The following is a 21,165-nucleotide window of genomic DNA, read 5'->3' on the forward strand; positions in this document are numbered from 1 at the left end:
GCCATTTGGGCTATTGGCTATCTTTTAAGGTTTGGTGGGATGGAATTCAAACCTTATTGTTCACCACTTGTCACAATATGTGGCTTGTCATTTTAAGTGGTTTAAATTCATACGGGTACGTAGTGCACTCGTTTGATCTAACAGTGGTTCAGCCAAAAAAAAAAGTGATGCATAACAATCCAGCTTTTAGTTTCCTTGATTATTACATCTTTAATATAGTAACTAAGGGAGCACACTATATATGTAATGGGAAATCAAATAAATATAAAAGAAAAATTAACTATCATACAAAATCAAGAATTTTCGAGGATATAGTTTTGAATGGCTGGCATTGATAATAAATAGAATAGTATATAGTTTAATTGTCACATTTTGCTTCATACTTGTTCTTTATTATTAAAAGAATCTTATTCTTTACCATCGTTTACTGAACTTTCTGGCCCTTTCCCAAACTAAAATCCTGGATCCGTCAATAATTCAATGAATCCATTCTTTCTAAGTATGGGTTTTTGGGTTTATCAATTCTCCATTTTTTGGCTTTATTTTCATCTCTAAATAATCCAAATAAGCTGAACTTACAATAAAGAATATTTGCCTCTACCAAAAACAAAATAATATGCTCCAATTGGTTATGAAATGGAATGAGCAATGCACACAAAAGTGAACTATACTAGACATCTAATTCTAAAACTTGGATAATCAAACTTACCAAAATATGACCCATAATTTAGGACGCTATTGTAGTACTTGTTTATACAGGTCAGTACATCTCACTGGGCAGAATTAAGACAGTGCATCTACACATCTAGATGCATACCAAGGAGCTGTACTTACTTTACCTTGAAATTGAGTCCAAACCTTGAAATTGACTTGCTTAGTTATGAACGCTAACCACACGAGGACATGAATAAACTTTAAAAAAACCACCAACCTGTACCAACATCATTCGCTATCTCCCTTTGCAATGATGTCGATTGTAGACATTGCAATTCTCGAGTCTTTGGGTCAAGATCAATAACCAACTTGATGTTATCCTTCAAATATTCTAGTATTATTTCTGAAAACCACTTAATACCAGGAATTTAATAGTTATTGTTACTACTTGGAGCACGTACATCACAAATTATTAATCTAGATAATGAAGGAAAAACGAATCTATGCTCAACTATAACTACATGACATGCACAAGCCATATTCCTCACCCCTTTAGTCCCCTGCACCCAACTAACAGACTGTGCCTAATCTCCAGATAGAGAAACAATAATGTCTAAGCTAAGCTTTGCTACTGTTCTCTTTGTCATTGCCTTCATGCTTCCTGCATTTATTACTATTGGCAAGGGCACTCCTGCACCTTCAGTTTCATTTACAGCCTCAAATCAACTCAAGTATTGGTCTCTGAATGTTAAAAACAACATGCCTCCAGCTATCTTGTCTAAATTATCTCCCCTCAATGAAGATGATAGTGAGTTTTTCACGTCACTAGTATCCAAGCAATCTTTCCAGTCAAATTCCAAGTTTTGCAGTCTTGCCAATCTGGCTTGTTACTCAGAACTAGACAGCATAAAACCGTTAAGTCGAGCTTATGGATACATAAACGACCCATCTTTCTTTGTCCAAAAAGTCGACCCTTTTTCCTTTTTCAGAATGTCAGTTCTTAGACAAGGAAATAGAGTCCACCTTTCGAATTTGGGAGATCAATTTCCTCAACGTGCATTTCTTCCTTCTCAAATTGCATCCAAAATTTCTCTAGTAGAAAATAATTTGCAAAAGATTTTTCCTCAATCTTTTATTAACCCCAATACAAAAGGCAACATTGAAACCACTCTTCTTTATTGCAATGCTGTAGCTTTGAAAGGAGAGATCAAAAGTTGCCCAAAATCCTTAGAAGACATGATTGAATTCTCAAAAACTACTTTAGGTACTAAAAAGCTGGTTGCACTTACTTCCAAAAGCACAAAGGGCTCTGGTGAAATGCTTACGATTGGAAATATTAAACAGCTTAATGCAAAAAGGGTTGTGTCATGTCACGAGGTATATCTTCCTTTTGCGACTTATTTTTGCCACATGGTCTCCTCAACTCAACTCTATGCAGTTGATGTTGTTAAGCCTGAAACAAAAGTACCAGTTAATACAGTTCTTGCGATATGCCATATGGACACTTCATCATGGCCAACAAATCATCCGGCATTTGAGATACTTAAAGCCACCCCTGGCAAAGGCGAAGCATGCCATTGGATAACAAAAACGGGTCTTCTTTGGGTTGGTACTGGAGAGAGGCTAGTGTAGAGCCAAATGGTAAACTTGTATAAGCCTCTGTGCTTTGAAATTTCTATTAGCTTGTTTTTGCTTTAGTTTGTCGTTGGAAATGAATAAATGCGTGAAGCATTGGGTTGTTGTTTACCACAAAAGTTTAACGTTGGTGATTTTCATGATTTTTCATACACAAACAAGTTGTAGATTGCAATCCATATCCCAAATAGAGTGGTACCTTGTGCTCATACTTGTATGCTTAAGGATTTTCCAATTTTGACATTGTGCTTTTTTCTCCACGATTATGAAGAAATCTTTCCAGTGTAATTCCAAGTTTTGCAGCATTGTAAATGCGGCTTGCTACACATACTAAAAAGTTTAAAGCCCTTAAACCAAGCTTAAGTAATCCATTTCTACTTACTGTCCAAAAAGTCGACCCAAATTTTATTCTAGTTTTCAGATAACGAAATAGAGTTCACCTTTCAAATTTTGGAAGATTATTGGTTACTCTGACTTCAAAAGCGCTTATTACTGAAAATACTAAGAAGATTATTGCCGACAAAATTGGGTCACGTGATGAATTATTCCTGTTTTGACTTATTTTTTTTGTCATATACACTCCTTGACTGAAATCTATGCAGTTGGTACATTTAAGTGGCGTTTGGATTTCAGAATAGAAAATTGGAATAAATCTCATAATTATTATTTGGATTACTCTATCGAAATCAGGATTTTGAAATCATATCTAAAAAGTTAGAATTCATCAATTCCCTAGTAACTTGGAGGGTTTTGGATAAAACCCAAATCTGATTCCATTTGGAAATGGGGCCTGTCCAACCACCCATTAAAAAAATTAAAAAATAATTATATACATATATAATTATGTATATAATATATATTATATACATGGGAATTATTTTGGATGCATCATTTTGGTGCTCGTATCATCTACCAATTGAAATGCTTAAAGTCTACCTGGCCTAGGCAAGGGTGAAACATGCGAGTGGAGACATGGTTCCTAACTAAAGTTGTTTGTGCTGAAATTTTAACCAAACTTGTTTGTGTTCTAATCTACTAACAACAATTAAATTGATGTGTGATGTATATCAAAACAGAATGTATGTGTCAAATTGTAGTATGCATATTTACGAATCAGTAAATAACTAGCTGATTATTTTGTAACTCAACATCAGAATTAGGTTGACATTTTTTTTGTATAAATGAAAGGTTTTGAATTCAAAATCTCCAATTTACAATCCCTTATATCTTATCAATCAACTCAATCCTTCCTTTGAATCAACTTCATATTAATCAAGGGCGTAGAGAAAAAAGCAAAAAGAAAAATTCCTTCATTATTAGAATGGCTATAAGCATCCTAAAATTTATACTTTACACTGCAAAATTTTTTAATCGTTTTTTTAATACAAGTAGTACAACATTTTAAAAGTTTTTCCGAAGAGTGATTGCGGTCCCCATTCATTGGATTCTCTCGATAACTTTTTAAAATTGCAACTTGTCAATGTGAACTGACAATTCGTACAGTGGGCTACTTGCACTGCTATTTGAATTATCATTTGCTTTGGCATGCTGCTTGCTTGTCGTTTTCAAAAAGTTTCCTTGGTTTGCTGACTTTAAAATGTGGGAGAATAAAAATATATAACGGATCTTTTCTTATGAACAAATAACTGCAAGGATGACTTGTTTCCAGCTCTTACTACTGCAATTTTCAGTTTCTTCGCTAAATCATAAAGTAAGCATGTACTTATTAAAATAATGTGTGTTCTAAATGTTTATGAAATGAAATAGGTGAACGGCATAGACTAGAAATTAAACAAGTATGGAATGGATTAGGAAAAACACACAACTTGTGAAATAAAGTGCCAATAAATTTTACTTTTTCCTTAAAAGTTAGATTTAGAAGTTATCCAAACTCATAAACACGAACTCTTGGTAAGTGATATTTATGTAGTTTTTCCCTCCTTTTCATTTCTTTCCCATTCCCTCTAGGGAAAAATTTTGCATGGCTTTGTGAATTATAGATTTTGATATTTTTAGACCTTGAACTATTATGTGAATCTCTTTGCCTCCCTGAGGTTTTAAAAGTGTATACTTGCAATCCTTTAGTCCATAGAGTCTTTAAAACTCCACTTGACCCCTCACTGAATAGTTCCTTCACGTTACTTCTTTGATTGCCCTACATCTTTTTTTTTTTAACTTAAAATCAATTTTTATTAGACAGAAAAAGTAGTACAAGCGTGTGATGTATTACATGTTGGGAAGAACACCTGTGACCCTAAACCTGCGAAAGGAAGGAAACCTAAGCTTATCCAAACGGTATTCACCCCTAGCCATTTTGAGCAATTCCGCAATATTTTCATATACACAAACCCCATGCAGAGGATGTGCAGAACCAGCATTTGCCAACGCGTCGGCGACCTTGTTTGCTTCCCTGTAATAGTGTGTGATTTTACAGCCCCCTCCAGCCAGTAGCTTAGCCTTCACCACCTCCACACTGATGGACCATGGACACTGGTGACACTTTAGGATAGTACGATGTAACACCAAAGAATCTGTCTCCACCACCAAACTACCAAGGAAACCCCGTTGCGCACGTAACTACAGCCCGATTAATAATGCTTTGGCTTCCGCTTGCAAGCTAGTACAGCTCTCAAAATAACTCGAGGATGCCAACACCATATAGCCCGCAGAGTTCCTAAGGATCCCCCCTCCTCCACTCACCCCTGGGTTACCTTTTGAGCACCCATCAATATTGAGCTTGACCCCATCAGGCCACAAAGTGAACCACCAAATCTGACGCATGAGAAACGCATCGGCCGACATTCCACCAATTCCAAGAACGTAGGCCAATCAACTGCCCAATGTATCTCCCCAAATTTGAGCCAAAAACCATCCTTAAACTCCCGAAAGATGGTCTGACATACCTGAGTAGGACATTGCACAGCCCCCTAGAACACCGCTGTGTTCCTAGCCTTCCAAATATTCCAACAGATGAGACTAGATAAAATCTGAAACACAAACCTAAGCCTCTCCGACTTCACCGGCTTAAGCCACCAACCACTCAAACACACCCGGACATGGCTGGCATGCAAAGACAAACCACATATCGAGCCAAAAAACTGCCACACCGCAGTTGCAAGATCCCCCTCCAAGAACAAGTGTTGAAGGGATTCAATGTTCGATACCCGACAACATGAACACTTGGATGGAAGGTGAAACCCATGTTTCGTCAACACGTCATCCAAGGGAAGGCGATTAGACAGCAAACGAAGCATAAAGAAGGACATCTTCAGGGGGAAAAATGCAGCACAAGACTTCCTTTGCAAAAAAGAAATTTGTTCATACTTTAATTTTCAACAAAGAATGCAGCACAAGTTGCAAATGATCTCTCAAAATGCTGCATAAAAGAAGTTGAGAAGCCAAATACAGACAGAAATTCTGGGATCCCTATGTCAAGACTTCCTTTGCAAGTGAAGGGATATTATGACTACTATCAATGGAATCTTGTCATCATTTTTGGAGCTTGTATACTTCGCAAGTGAACATACAATCAATTTCAAAGCCTAATGGTTTTTGGAGTTTGATCTTGTAGATGTGCTGATGTGCATGTATTCCTAAAGAGAAAGAATACGGAAACAATGATAAGTATCTACATTTGGATCATTCATCTCCTGAATCCTGCTTGGCCAAAATGAGAAGTGGGGAAAAAAATGAAAATATAACCGAATCAGCTAGTTAATCTTGCTTTTGTTACATCAGAAATTCCGTTAGTTTTGACTTAGAGTTATTGAGGGTGGAATATCCTTCTATTTGTAACTATGTAGGAACTAAACTAAAGGCACTGCAAGCATCTGGTTGTCATTGATATGCTGATAATCTATTTTATTTAACCTTTTTCTTTTTCCGACAGTCCTGTCCTTGATGATTATTCTTTTTGTTTGGGTCATTTTGATGGCCATGGGTTTGACCATGGTTGTCAAAATCGCGATCCGGATCAGCAAAATCGATCCGGATCGTGCATAGAATCAAAAATTGCCTTAATATGTATAGGATCATTAGAATCGTTCGTGGGATCGTGGGATCGTATGATCCTACGATCCCATTGTGATCCTACGAATTTTGAGAATTTTGTAAATGTGGTGCTAAATTTTGAAACTAAATGGAAACATTTTGATTAGGTTTATAACTTATTAAAGAATTAGATCATTTAATTATAATTTTGCAACAATTTTTGTCTAAAAAACAAAAGGTACAACAAAAAAGGATTCAAGAACAAATAAATACAACAAATAGAGACAAAGTCACAAAGGACGAAGAGATATAAAGCTTCTTTGGTGCTTCCCAATCTCCATTCCAAACTTTTTCCCCATCTAGATTTCAATAAAATTTCACAAAATTTTGCCAATCTCCCATCTCTAATACTCTATTGTCTTTGGTTTTTTAAAGCTCAAGGAATTTTCGGCAAAAGAAGTCACTCAACGCAAACAACTGCGATTACCCATAACCCTTAATTTGATTGTTGCTTTTAATTATACCTATTAGATATATATGTGTACTAAATGTTTTTACTATCAACCGTTAAGATGAGTTGTATTCTTATTTCTAATTAGACAAGATGCCTGAACCTTTTCTCTTCGTTTTGGGATCCGTTGTTTTATTTCTTGTCAAACTATAGGCAAAAAATACTATATGTTAATAAATAATTTATTTATTTGATTTTTTAAGTGTACAAAACTGTATATGAACTTTAAATTAATTAATTTAGTTAATTTGGGAGTTTTTGGTAGATCTTACGATCCGATTATGTGAAATTAAATTCGATCCTGTGTAGGATTCCGATTTTACAAACCTTGGATTTGACTACATTCTTCATCTTTGGTCCCATGTTTTTTCCAAATGCACCTCTATTGCCCGCATTAAAATTTTTTCTACTTGACTTATTTAAGTCTCATATGTTGTAGTCAAAAGTATGCGTTTCGCCTATGAAACGCCCTGCCCTTAACTGGAGAGTTTGTGGCACCTATCATGTTGGAAGCAGTTATGATGTCTATGCTTTAAAGATGTCGGTAGCTCATCTTTAGTATTCAGAAACAGTAGCTAACTTGTCTCATTGTTGTTTTACTGATTTATATATCTCGCGTCGAATAATGATAAGATTTTGTTTCACTAAGGTCTTCTTTTTGTTCATTTTACTAGTACCTCTAAAGCAAAGTTGTATATCATCTTATATTGCTAAACTAATACATTGAGCCGGATTCTCTGATTTTTCTCTCATAGGTATTTTGTGTGGTCATTTACATTTTGGCATATATTTTGAGACTTTAAGTGGAAGCCTTGATGAATTTTGTGAATAGAATTTTTGTTTCATTTTATCTCTTTCTCGTCCTATGAAATGAAGGGAAATAATATTACAAGGAAAAATTTTTTAAGTATTTTGTGTGGTCATTTACGTTTCAGCATACGTTTTGAGACCCTGATTTAGGAAAATTTTCTAAGTTACTGAACTTTTAAGTGGGAACCTTGATGAATTTAAGTGTGTGTTAATCGAGTTGTTCTTTCACTTTTTCTCTTCCTGCTGATATGAATACAAGTCTCATATATTCATCAACCAATGCTTTCTTACAGTTATATGTTCTTGTAAGCAAGAAATGGCACCTGCTTATGGGTGGTGATCAACAGATTACTGTTTAATGTCTATTCTGACTGTTGTTGATTGGTGACTGCTGTAATTTTTTCCCCCGGTGCCACGCCACTGAACACAAGAAAGGTGGATGGTTGCTGGTTATTTTCTGAACTCATTTAAAGAAAATTTTTTGCTTTTACGACGAAGTGAAGTAAAATCTGTTTGTTGAATTGGATGTTTAACCAGTGATTACCATATTTGAAAGCTACTTATGCTCTTCCTTCGGTGAAACACGGATCACCTTCAGACCTAGTGCTGGTTTCTTGAACTATAACAAAGAAAAAGGGTAACTGGCAAAATACTGCCAGAAAAAAAAAAATTTATTGTGTCAGCATGTATACTTAGGAGAGTTTTATAGTAAACTAAGCGACATACAATCTAAACGACAAAAGATGTTGTAATATAATTAGATCTCAAAACTGGGTGGAATTTTTTTGGTTTTATGACGTTGCGTGACTGTTTGGTCAGTGTGGATTAACGTCGAAAATGTGCAGAATTTCTGCCGCTGCTTCAGAGTAAATCAATAACGTGTTGGAAGACTTTGGATCAAGTTTATTAGGGAAAACCGAAGACTTTGCGAATTGTAGCTAATCAATCTTTTCGCGTCTTAGAGATACTAAATCAAGAAAATCTTGAACTTTGTCTCAAACATCATCTCGCCTACGAATTCCTTCTTATATAGAGTGACTTTCGGATGCAAGCAATCTTATTTGTTAAATAATGCAACTTAATTGTCAATCTTTTATTTTTTTTTTAGTTTGAATAAACAAAAAATTAAAGTCAAAGTGACAATCAGAGACCTCCATGTGGGCTTTGATTAGATAATTAGATTCATGAATGCCAACTAAATCTTCTCTGGTAATGTAGGGTCTTTGATCTATGGTCATGAATGCTCATCAAATTTCCTCTAGAAATGCCAAACAGAGTGTCGCTGCGTGTTACATCCCTTTCGCAGCCAATTGTTCTTTGAAAGATTGGGGATTGGTCAATACTCAAAATAAAAATGTTAATTTCTCCCTAAGAACATCTCCAAAATTTAACAAAAATATAGAATGAAATTATCCCTCATATTAGTATACTCCCTCTGTCTCAATATAACAGTCGTTTTTGATGAATCCAACTTTTATGGAGGCATAGAAATAATTATATTTAGATGAGGAGGCATTGATGAATTCACATATATACCCTTTGAACTCAAAAGATTTTCTTTTTAAATGTGCATTGAAATTTTAAAAGTTGCTCTTTAAAATGATAAGATCGGAAAGCTTGTATTAAATTTGAAATAGTAACATTTATTTTGGGACATCAATAAAGTAGAAATAATGGAAGGGAATTAGGATAATGTTGTGATGCACAAGCATAAAGTACAAGCTATCAAAAACCTGTATCAATTTTCTTCACTCTAAAGTAATCCCAGCTACACAAAAGGGTTTCGTACAAATACAACATTTCTTCTTAAATTTGTTCAAGCTAATTACGGGCAGATCATCCGAGGTTCAGTTTGAAATTCAATTTCACTTGTTCAAGAATGGGAGAAGACAGTTTATATCAAGTCAATGAGAAATCTTTATATGGAACCTAATACTTTTCAATGACAGATCATTTATTCCTTGCTTACATGTCATGACAAAACCCATTTCTCGGATGCAGCATGTAAATTCTTATCTCAATAAGCAAACTCATTGTATTTTTATATATAACAGAAAAAACAGCTTTCTTGAGGTTAAGGCTTCATTAGTTTGGGAAAGAAGAATATGTTGTCTTACAAGCTTAATTGTACAAAAGCATACTGCTTCAACGTCTGAGTTTTGTCAGGGAACCGATTATTCCTACATTGAAATTATAGGCTCGGTTTGGATTGAGGGATTTGACGAAAAATTTGAAATCCTTTCAAATCATTCTAATTGTTTAGATTATTTAAGAAGTATTTGAATTTGTGAATCACGAATTATAATAGTGTTTAAAATGTATTTCGATTAATTGATAAATTATAAATTCAAATGCTTATTAAATAACCTAAACGACTATAGCGATTAGGGTAGATTTCAAATCCTTCATCAAATTCCTTAATTAAGTAGAATGAAACATATATTTGTGTGTGTGTGTTTTTTTAAGGCAAAAACTAACTTTTATTGAATAAGCAGAGAATGGTCCATAGCAGCAACAACTGGACTATAAAAAAAATAAAGTGTCTAATTATAGATCAATTGCAATCTAAGTCTCAAAGTCTATACAAGACTATTAAGATAAACAAAATATGTGCTGATCAAAATTCCATTCAATGCTAAACTCCCAGTTCTATTGTCTGTATTTTGTTTACTTGACTCAACATTAATCTTTGTCATAAACCAATCCTGCCAGTCACAGCTGCCTAAAATTGCCACTATTGCACGATCTAGACAATTTCTTCCATGTGTGTAGTCATATTTTGTCTTGAGTCCATTGACTCCTAAAACAAGGAGAAGAAGAAAAACTAGAGCCCATAGCCATAGGATTAGTGAAGATCAATTCAATTCCTTCAACTTCAATCAAGACATATCATCAGCACCAGGTGGCAAGATTAATTAGTAAGAGTCAGGGTCTCATTATCCATAGAATAGGGCCAGCTTCGTCAGGTGGAGAGTTTGATTTGGTCAATATATAACGTAATGAACTAAGTTGTCAATCATCAACTAGGTAATTTCTCATTGAAACTCCAAGATTTAGAGATTTTGATTTCAAATCCATCTTTTCCTTTCCCGCTTCTTAATTCTCACATTCTCGCTGTTAGCAAAAAAAAATTTAAAATTAGATAATTTCTCTACTAGCATTATAGGTGGACGTGATTGATAAGAATCAAATGTTCCTAACCAATTACATTCTTGTCATATTGTTCCTACTTGTTCCTTGAAAAAATGTCATTCTGATACAATTCATGGATTCAAGTCTTTACACTAGAGATTAGATAATGCGTGGAATGTGCTTTGTATTACTTACAAAGATATATTTTTGTGAAGGCCAATGCTTCCAACTAATAAACATGACAGCCTAAAATTTGTTAAAAGCAATTTAATTGAACTTGACCATTATCCCTGCTTTTACAATTTCATCATCAGACTTGCACATCACACCCACGTCAAAGTTGATCAAGGCTTAAGCAATAGAAACGTACTAATCAAAATAGTAAAATTCAAGCTCTGAATTTTTGCTAAAAATTGATCACGGGATTATGATCTCTAAGAAATTTTTTTGTAAAGCTAGACGTTCTCTATATAAATTTCACTATAGTTTACGTATGGAATTTTTTTTTTTTTTTAGGTTAATGGAATGGATATTAATGGCGGCTTTATTTACCTTCGTTCCCTTTTTTTAGTTAAAATAAAGGAGGCTTTTGATTCTTAAAAGATTGACCAACCAATCAAGAAACTTCATAAATGGAAGCAGCTCAGCAAAACTAAGGTATAGAAAGAGACTTGCCTAGCAAAGACAATCTGTAGCAAGGCTGAAAGAAAGTTAAATCCAAAAACAAAAGCAAACTACTTAATAAATACCTAGAAAAAGAGATTTGGCGGAAGGAAAAGCAACTTCCTTTCTTTTTCCTCCAAATTTCACCCGCTTAATACTTGAAGCCCAAGTTCATTTCCCTTCGATTGTTATATAAACACCAGTTCAAAAGCTCTCGTCTTCACAGCCATCAGGATCAAGAATCAAGAACTTCACATTCTTAAACTCCATCCTACAGATCCCACTTCCATTTTCAATTCAACCTCCAAACACACCAAATTGATCGAATAAGAAGAATTCGCTTTACTTTTGTAAATGCTTAATTAATAGAAGTCAATGGTGAATCCTGCAACGTCAATGGGTAGTGAAGGAAGCATCCATCTGCAGATATCTGAGCTCAAAGCAAGGAGTAGCAAAGCAGGCAGTTCAGGTCCAAGTCCAGCAACAATCTTAAAACCTCAAAGCCCTATTGAGACAACGAACACTAATAGCAAAGGCAGTTCAGTGTCTCCACCAAGGCTGCCACAACCAATCCATGCACCAGAAAAGAAGTTGACCGCTTTTGCTCTGAGGCTTGCTGTGTTGGAAAAAGCGGCAACTAAATTGGGAACTCTTGGTTTCATATGGGCTACAGTTGTTCTTCTTGGTGGTTTTGCCATCGATTTGGACAAAACAGATTTTTGGTTCATAACCATTATTCTGGTAATTGAGGGGACAAGGATATTTAGCAGGAGTCATGAGCTTGAATGGCAACACCGAGCTACACGGCCCCTTGCTGATGTTGGAAATAGTAGCTTCCACACAATGAGATCAAGCTCACGATTTCTCATCAAAACTGTCAGGGAAATTTTTAGGCCTATTGCTGCTGTTGGAAATCGGAGCAGGGAAACTACTACAGAAAGCATCCATCAGTCAAGCCGAAAAAACTTGCATCACAAGAAGATGCCAACTCAAACATGGGATAGCTCAGAGGTTCCTCTCATTCCATATGCTCCATGGGTGTTCATATCAAGACATATCAGTAAAGTGTTGTATTGGCTGCAACTTGTCTCTGCTACTGCTTGTGTGGTACTCTCCCTGATGAAGCTTATCAAGCGAAACTTTGGCGATGTGAACAAAGGAGATAAAGAAGGGAGGAACACGAGTGCAGCTTTGATTATATTCTATTCATTAGCTTTGGCAGAAGCATTGTTGTTTCTCCTGGAGAAAGCCTATTTGGAGTGGAATGTTATCTTTCACAAAATATTTGATGAGGTGAACAAGGAGTGTGAGTTGGGGCCATCAGGTATATTTGCAATTAGAAGGTTTTTCTATGATGCATATTCAAACTGTGTTTATGGAAGCATTTTTGATGGCCTGAAAATGGATATGGTTTCATTTGCAATGGATCTCTTGGCCTCAAACTCCCCCCATGAACAGCTCATGGGGGCTCAAATTCTAGAAACATTTTCAAAAAGCAAGCGCTTTTCTGATGATACCCTTCAAAAGATTGGAGTAAACTTACTGGTAATGGAACGGTTAGTAGAAATGTTGAACTGGAAAGATCCTCGAGAAGAAGAGATCAGAAAATCAGCAGCACAAATTGTAGCACATCTTGCTGGTAAAAAGAGGAATTCTCTTCGGGTAGCTGGTATACCAGGTGCAATGGAATCAATATCATCCTTGCTCCACATCAGCAGGAGCTTTGCTGATGCAGCTGATGAAATACCAGAAAAGAGAATCATCTTCGATGATGAACGTTATAGTTTCTGGACATTTAACAACCTGGGACTCACAATTTTGAAGAAGCTTGCTCGCGACCATGACAATTGTGGGAAGATAGGGAATACAAGAGGCCTCCTGCCGAAAATCATAGATTGCACACATGCAGGAGATAGGCTTCTGACACATGAGGCAGCAACAACCTCACAGATTTTAACAGTAAAACGATCTCTGCAGGTGGTAAAGATGTTGTCCTGCACTACTGGTGCCACAGGCAAACAGCTCAGGAGAGAAATTTCAGAGATAGTTATCACAATCAGCAATATCAGAGACATATTGAGGTATGGGGAGAAGCATCCAACACTGCAAAAGTTGGGAATAGACATTCTAAGAAATCTGGGAATGGAAGAGGACGCAACGGAGAGGATTGGAGGCACAGGTGGACTCCTCAAGGAGTTGTTCAACATCATCTTCAAGCAGGTGACAAATGAAAAGCACAAGGATGTAAAAATTGCAGCAGGAGCAGCACTGTCAATGCTGGCATTTGAAAGCAAAAGTAATTGCTTGCGCATATTGAAATTAAATGTGACTGGAAAACTTGTTGAAGCGTTAGAAGATCCAATACTTCGAATTAATGCAGGCAGAATTCTACGAAACTTATGTGCATTTGGCGGAGAAGACAGCTTTGATCAACTAAAGGACCTTATTGTTGCAGGACCAACGGTAAATTGTACTAACTACATTGCAAGAGCCTTTTCTTTCCGTTTTCTTGTCATATGCTGTGTCTATGTTGTAATGAATGGAAACAACATTGAGTAATCATCGCATTTCCCCATGCAGGTCCTTCAGGCAATCATGACAGAAGAAGCCAAGTTGCAGGAAGTAATGATTGGATTAGCGGCTCGTATTTTCAAGTTTATGACATCACGGGAATCAAGCATTGTGTTTCAGAAAGCAGGCATCCAAGAAGCTGAAGTGGCTAATAAACTTGTGGAGACTCTGAAGCAATATCGGTATCCTTCCATCAAGTTTCCACGAATGAGGAGGTTTGTTTTAGAATTAGCAATGGGGATGATGAAAGATAAAAAAACAAACATCCAAATTTTCAAGAGTTTAGAGATGGAAGTGCAGCTGGAACACATGATGAACACTATTACCGATATTGAGAGCTTCAATATTTTCTCTGGGACTGTGGGGCTGAGCCGGCATAGAACAACAATTCATTCACTTGTTGAAACTGTGATGCAGCTGCTGGCAGATGGTTAAAATTGCCATCCGGAGCATGGATTTTGCAAAACAAGCATCATATGTTGAATCTCTTGTATATGTACATAAAAGTTTCATAGAATAGAGAGATTCTTTTTCTCCAAAATAATAAACAAATTATTCCTATCTCTTAATCCACTTTTCAAGCAGTTGTTCGTCAAGAAACGTCAATCTTACACAATATTCCTTAAGTTGTGATACATTTCGTATATCGTTTTGCCTATGCGTGCCTAGAGGAGTGACTAGCAGAATAGAAAAAACCACCGCTAACTATGAAAACAAAGAAATTAAGCACGACCCACTCAATTCTTTGCATCATTGTGGACAGGCGGGACCCGAGTTAATAGCATCATAAACAGAACTATCATCATTAGATCTAACCAAGCCGCAAGCATAATATTATACAGTATCACACTAAAGCAAGTCGTGTTTCTCTCTGGAATTCTCCATCCTCTCAATGACATTAACTCCTGTCGATGTACTTGTGGCACATGAAGACCGTATATCATATTACAAGTTACAAATTTAATTAGATCAGAATTTGGGCGAAAGAAAACAAAGCTATGACCTTAAGCTTACATGACTTTCACCAGAAATAAGAACGTGGAAATAAAACCGTAAGAAATAGATCACAAATATATATATATATAGACACACACATACATGCATACAAATACATGTGCGCACACACACATATGGGTTTTACTGTTAGTGGTTATTTATATTAACGTTTGATAAAAATTATCACCTATTAAATCCAAAATTTTTAAGGCGATTATTAAAAAATAAATTAACAACAAAATTGCGGAAGCATACCTGAATTCATGTTGATAAACTAGTACTTGAATCCTTAAAGATTTTAGGATAACCTTTCAGGTCAACACGTAATTGTTATTCCCTTGAAAAAAAACCCTTTAATTTCTCTTTGGTGTCTTTCCTAACAATGGGATATCAGAAAAGAACTATTTTGTGGTACTAGAAAATACTACAATAAGAATACGTGTGATTTGGAAACCATAACCTTATTTATAGATAAACTTTTATGTTACCTTTTGGATTCCTATTTCAACCCATCATAGAAATAGAAATTACCCTTAAATCTCTAGATATTAAAGGCCACATCCTATTTAATACATTAAATTTTAAATTATAATTAATCACTTTAATTAAATTTAGCCTTACTTGATAGTTTGCAACACATAATTATTCACATATAAATCCAACAAATCATTATAAAAACAAAACACTAGGTATAGATGAGTCTAATTGAACAAAATCCATACATTCTCAAATTAAACAACATAGATGAGTCTAATTTTACTAGATTTTAAAAAAAAATAAAGTATACAAACTAACTTAGCGAAAACAAAAGAAATACGACCCAAACATCCAAATTTTGACTCCAAAATCATCGTCATCTCATCTCTATTGCCCATCATACTCTTCATTGCCATCAATGGAACCTCTATGTTAAAATTATTCAGATATTCATATCCCTCAACTTTGCCATCATCTTCACCATTTAAAAAGTGTAATGAGAGCATCCACAATGGTTTACACTCTTTAGAGTGTAATCCACATGCCACGTCAACATTCTATTTTCTCCTCTTTTATTACACTTCCACTCATAATGGATTACACTCCACAAAATATAATAGCATGGGTCCACAATTAAATCAAATATTCATTTTAATAATGCATAACTCATATCCCATAAATAAATAAAGTAATTTTTAAAAATAATTTTTTTATCTTTAAAAAATAAAGTATTAACTTTCTTTAATTTTTTTTGGGAAAATCGCCAATTTAGTCCCTATACTTTTTTTCGTCGATTTAGTCCCTATACATTATTTATAGCCAATTTAATCCCTAAACTTATATTTCGATTCCAATTAAAGAGCTTAGCGGCGGCGCCACCGCATAATTTCCATCAGCTTCCCAATCGAATACCCCAAAAGGGTTATTTTAGGGACTTCCATTCTGGAGGCTTAACCAAAATTAATCGAAACAAAAGTCTTATGAGAAATACCCACTCAAAACCCAAAATGAAAACAAAAAAAAATTGTTGGACAAAAATTTCTTGCTCAGCTCTCACAGTAGAGGGGTGGTGGCCTGTTTAGCCAACCAATGCAGCACCTTCAACCCATCCTCGAATGCAGCCGGATACCGATTCTCAAGGGCTAACCTGTAACCAACAGCCAACACAATGACATCACACGCCTTGGCAATCCGCCTGCAAAACAAATCATTCGCCACCAAAGCATTGCTCCCACTCACGAACCCTCCATCGTGAAACTGCAACATGACGGGCAATTTTTGACAATTTTTGTTTCCAAGATTATATCCTCCGTAAATCCCACTATCCGATTTCAAATTGACATCGTCACTGCTACAGCCATAGCTATTTCTCCGATGATTTTGATTCCGGATGGTCACTGTCGGCGTCGTGGTAGTGACTCCATTGGCAGAGCCATAGCTGTTTCGCCGGAGAAGAAGTTGGTTCGGATCGGATCTGGGATCAGAATAATCGAATGATCGAATATCCTTAGCCCTTGATTTGATGGATTGGGACTTGAAAGCAAAATCGTGGCAGGAGTCAGGAAGAAAGATTCGAGGGGCGAGAGAGGTCAAGGGGTCGATGTGGATGTCCTTGGTAGCAACTCCGTTGCTTCAGCATAAACTTAAAATAGATGTTGTACCATTTCAAACCGACGCTCGGCATTTCCCTAATTCTAATCTTTATCTCTATAACAAAGACATGTTTACCGCCACAACCCAGGGAAAATACCGATTTTCCGACGGAAAAGATTAAATTGAGCTGACTAGATTCGAAACTCCGATTCACAACATCCAAGTGAAGTCAAGAATTGAATCTCGGGTTCTGAGAAACGGCAAGATTGCACCTTTTTTTTTGGGTTTAGTTTTTCTTTTGGGAAGCAGGTTGCCGTCCAAACCGATTATTGGAGTAGAGAGAGGGAGAGGGAGGGAGAAAGGTGGCAAAAAAAGACGGTGGCTGGAGAAGATTACAAATTTATCATCGTTATCATTTTCATGGAATGGCATACTTACTTACTTACCACTACTCGTATTTAGTATCTCCTTTCTTTTAGTATCTCGTTTCTTCAATCAACAACAGCAGTAAGGAGCAAATAGTAGCACAAACATTGGATGCATTCAGATTTTTTAGTGAGAACTATTCAAAAATTCTTCCAAGATTCGAAAGAAAGCCACCAGGCGACCACCCCTCTTCTGTGAGAGCTGAGCAAGCAATTTTTGTCCAAGAAATTTTTTTGTTTTCATTGTGGGTTTTGGGTGGGTATTTCGCATAAGACTTTTGTTTCAGTTAATTTTGGTTAAGGCTCCAGAATGGAAGTCTCTAAAATACCCCTTCTGGGTTGTTCGATTGGGAAGCTGATGGAAATTATGTAGTGGCGCCGCTGCTAAGCTCCTTGATTGGAACCAAAATATAAGTTTAGGGATTAAATTGGCTATAAATAATGTATAGGGACTAAATTGATAAAAAAAAAGTTTAAGGACTAAATTGGCGATTTTCCCAATTTTTTACCTTTTGAATTTTTTATTTTCTAAAAATAATATTATTAATTCTAAGTTTGAACAATATATTTTTTTCTATCTCTCAAAAATAATATATTGTTATTTTTTGAAAAATAATTATGCAAAACATTAAACAAATATGTGATACCTCAAATGTGAAGATATCATAAAAATCCATACTTAATTAATAATTCTTTATGTAATTAGTTGAACTCCATAACATAATATTACAAAATTTAAATCAAATAAAATACAAATAATAACAAAATGAATAGACCCACCTATTACACGCATCATCAGAATGATGCGTGTAATAGGCATTACACAACAACAATGGGTGGCCGTGTAATGGACCCATATTTTGTCAGACATTGCATTCTTTTATACTCTGTTGGAGATGCTCTAAAGAACTATTAAAGGAAGATATTGAAAACAAAATAGGAGTAAGAAATGGCAGTAATTGGATAATCAGAGGCTATAGGAGAGGAGAAGAGAGTGTGCAATTCGAGGGTTTTTTACTCGATTTTACTCTTTCTAATTTTCACTATTTCTCCTACCTGACAGCCTGACAGCTTGGTTTTACCTTTCTGTCACTTTGTTGATATTCATATAGTTCTATTCCCTGCTCACGTTTCCTTTTAGGCAATCAAACTGATTTGGTTTGGGATGAAGTTTATGGGTATGTTTGTTTGGACTGAAAATATTTTCCCGAAAAGGTTTTCCAGAATTTCTGGTGTTTGGAAGCAAAAGAGGTTGGAAAATTATTTCAGCTGGAAAATGTTTTCACGCCACCGGGTGTAAAATGACTTCCACAACAATTTTCCTGAAGTTAATTTCCGACGGCTTCAGGACTCATGAAAAAGGAGCTGGTGAGAGTTGTAGAAGTTTTTTAACTTCTCTGTCTTTGAATGCTTTGTCAAGTGTCCTCCGTAAGACTATCAAATCTCACTTCCGCTTCCAGATTCGTACTTTGCCACAGCCAAGTTATCTCTTCTATTTGAATAAATCAACTTACAAGATTCCGCTGAACAATACAGCACCAGTGAACTTTTTTCATTTTCTCCACGAAAAACAAGAAGGCCAGCCATGAAGATGATGAAGGCCGTGAAGATGCTCAAGTTCTGGTCAAGAAAGCAGAAGAAGAAGAAGAATAAGAAGAAGAAGGCATTGTTCATTGATAACCCACCACCACCACCATGCCATTGTCAGTACCAATATTACTGTCCGCCGTATGAGCCCTCTGCCCCACCATTACCAACATTATCATCTTCATCATCATGGGTTGAGTACGATCACGAGGCTCAAAACACCGTCTATGCAAACTCTAAGTTCATCTCATTTACCTCATCAAACCCAGCTCAAGTTCAAGATCCCGCATTTGGTCCACAAGACTTCGGTTCGGTTCCACAACCCAGACCGCAAGATCCTACAATGCCAGCTGCTGCCAGCATTACTTCCTATCAGCAGTACATGGTGCCAAATCCTGCTTACGGTGTTCCACTTCTACCTCAAGTTCGAAGAGAAAGGAGGGGTGGAGCTTTTGAATGCATGTTTGCCTTCGGGGCTCATTTGTTTCGTTGCTTCTTTCCATGCTTCCACATTCGGGAAGCCAAAAGGTGATCAGTTTGCTCCTCTGCATCAATGCCATCATCAGCAAGAAGCATCATGTAACGACAAAGGATTTTCCTTTGGCACAAGTCTACTGATATTTCTGGAGTATGAATCGTATAATGCCTTGCATGAACGGTGAACCGCCAGGAATTTAAGTAATAATGGTTGGCGACCTTCCTCTCTTTTTTATCTTTTGCTATCTTATTCCTTTTCTCTACACTCTCACACAAAAACATCTATGTTGATACAGAAAAATCTAGATATACAGTGAGTCTTGCCTTTTAGAAGTTTTTTTGGAGAAAAATTGATTCTTTTGCTATTTTTGGGACCGTTTTCCATTTGGAGATGGATTTTCGTTTTTGTTGAGCAATATTTTATATTTTGGCATATATTTGCTTCTGTATGCATTGAATTGTTCCAGCTTATTACCAATTCGAGTTGGAAAATTTAAGAATTCATGGTGTAATATGAATAAATATTTTATAAAAATGATAATATGATTATAATGAATAGAAACTAAAATTAACTTGTAATGAAATGAATGTTTTGAGAGTAGAAAAATATTTGCAATATATTAACAAACATATCAGAAAATATTTTCATTCACAAACCAAACACTGGAAAATTATGAAAAAAGGAATTCGGAAAATATTTTCACTTAATAACCAAACACTAGAAAATTATGAGAAAAGAAGTGATTTTCCAGGAAAATGACTTCGATGGAAAATATTTTCCCTAGAAAAATATTTTCAATCCAACCAAACGGACCCTATATTTCAAAATTAATCAGTAGCTGAATCTCTTTAAGAACATGCTTTGTTGAAATTTATTAGTCTAGGTTTATTTTATATCGAGTTTGCCTAAGGGTGCCTTTTTATTCCAGATGTCAAGTGTAGGCGAGAAAGTGTATCTAACAAGCCGGGTAATAAACAGGAATAGAGCATTGACATTGTAAATTATGTGTATTAATTAGTTCTCTGAGGACACTCACCAGATTTTTCTTTTTATACACTTCAAGCATCAATGACTTTACGAGTAACAGTATTAATTCTTACCCGATGATCACTTGGATGGAAAAAGTCAATCAACCGGAAGAGATAGTAATTCGAAGGGAAAGGATTGAGAAAAAGGAAACAGGAAAAGAAAATATATTTGTGTGTGAAATGTAAACTATTTGTACATTAGGTTATTTTTTATTTACACTAGTAATAATTAATTGATAATGAGTTATATCATTTTTTTATTTTTTGCATTAATCAAACAGCTCATTGAATTCCCTTTAAAATATATGAAATATAAATTATTTGTAAATTAAGCTTTTTTATGATTTTTTAACAAGTGCTTGGACACTTGTTAAGACACTTAAATCATACATAAATTACTATGTGAATGCACACACTAACAATTGTTATCCTCTTCTCAAACTTCTCTCTACTTTTTCTCTTTTCGAAAACCTTCCATTAGGGAGGGAGACTCTATTCTTAGTGAGAGTCTACTTAAGTTTTCTAATAAAGTTTCTCCTAAGTTTTCCTAGGGTTCATTTGATAAAACTGAAATTTGAAAACTGAAATCTAAATCCATTAAATTATTGAATTATT

General features: G+C 35.5%; 4 protein-coding genes across 4 annotated transcripts; 3 read left to right on the forward strand and 1 right to left on the reverse strand.

Moving 5' to 3' along the window:
* The first annotated feature begins 1,263 nt into the window (after positions 1 to 1,263).
* On the forward strand, positions 1,264 to 2,286 carry LOC113766478 (polygalacturonase non-catalytic subunit AroGP2-like). The gene has a single exon (XM_027310667.1). The coding sequence runs from the start codon at positions 1,264 to 1,266 to the stop codon at positions 2,284 to 2,286; it is 1,023 nt and encodes a 340-aa protein (XP_027166468.1).
* Positions 2,287 to 11,770: 9,484 nt separating this feature from the next.
* LOC113766479 lies at positions 11,771 to 14,401 on the forward strand. Its single transcript, XM_027310668.1, has 2 exons — positions 11,771 to 13,858; positions 13,976 to 14,401. Exons 1-2 carry the CDS (start codon positions 11,771 to 11,773, stop codon positions 14,399 to 14,401), a joined length of 2,514 nt encoding a protein of 837 aa, XP_027166469.1.
* Positions 14,402 to 16,492: 2,091 nt separating this feature from the next.
* LOC113766480 (probable carboxylesterase 16) lies at positions 16,493 to 18,314 on the reverse strand. The gene is made up of 2 exons (XM_027310669.1): positions 18,238 to 18,314; positions 16,493 to 17,069 (listed from the first exon to the last, which is right to left on the reverse strand). Exons 1-2 carry the CDS (start codon positions 18,312 to 18,314, stop codon positions 16,493 to 16,495), a joined length of 654 nt encoding a protein of 217 aa, XP_027166470.1.
* A 728-nt stretch (positions 18,315 to 19,042) lies between these two features.
* On the forward strand, positions 19,043 to 19,576 carry LOC113766481. The gene has a single exon (XM_027310670.1). It carries the CDS (start codon positions 19,043 to 19,045, stop codon positions 19,574 to 19,576), a length of 534 nt encoding a protein of 177 aa, XP_027166471.1.
* Positions 19,577 to 21,165: the final 1,589 nt, after the last annotated feature.

The sequence above is a fragment of the Coffea eugenioides genome, chromosome 3 (genome assembly GCF_003713205.1).
Source record: "Coffea eugenioides isolate CCC68of chromosome 3, Ceug_1.0, whole genome shotgun sequence".
NCBI classification, from domain to species: domain Eukaryota; kingdom Viridiplantae; phylum Streptophyta; class Magnoliopsida; order Gentianales; family Rubiaceae; genus Coffea; species Coffea eugenioides.

Bases quoted from the DNA above. Each gene is read 5' to 3' on its own strand.
- LOC113766480 (XM_027310669.1), bottom strand. From the start codon at position 18,314: ATGGGTCCATTACACGGCCACCCATTGTTGTTGTGTAATGCCTATTAC. The intron at 17,070-18,237 runs GTGGGTCTATTC...TTTATGCTGAAG, and splicing joins TCTGATGATGCGTGTAATAG to CAACGGAGTTGCTACCAAGG.
- LOC113766479 (XM_027310668.1), top strand. From the start codon at position 11,771: ATGGTGAATCCTGCAACGTCAATGGGTAGTGAAGGAAGCATCCATCTG. The intron at 13,859-13,975 runs GTAAATTGTACT...TTCCCCATGCAG, and splicing joins TTATTGTTGCAGGACCAACG to GTCCTTCAGGCAATCATGAC.
- LOC113766478 (XM_027310667.1), top strand. From the start codon at position 1,264: ATGTCTAAGCTAAGCTTTGCTACTGTTCTCTTTGTCATTGCCTTCATG.
- LOC113766481 (XM_027310670.1), top strand. From the start codon at position 19,043: ATGAAGATGATGAAGGCCGTGAAGATGCTCAAGTTCTGGTCAAGAAAG.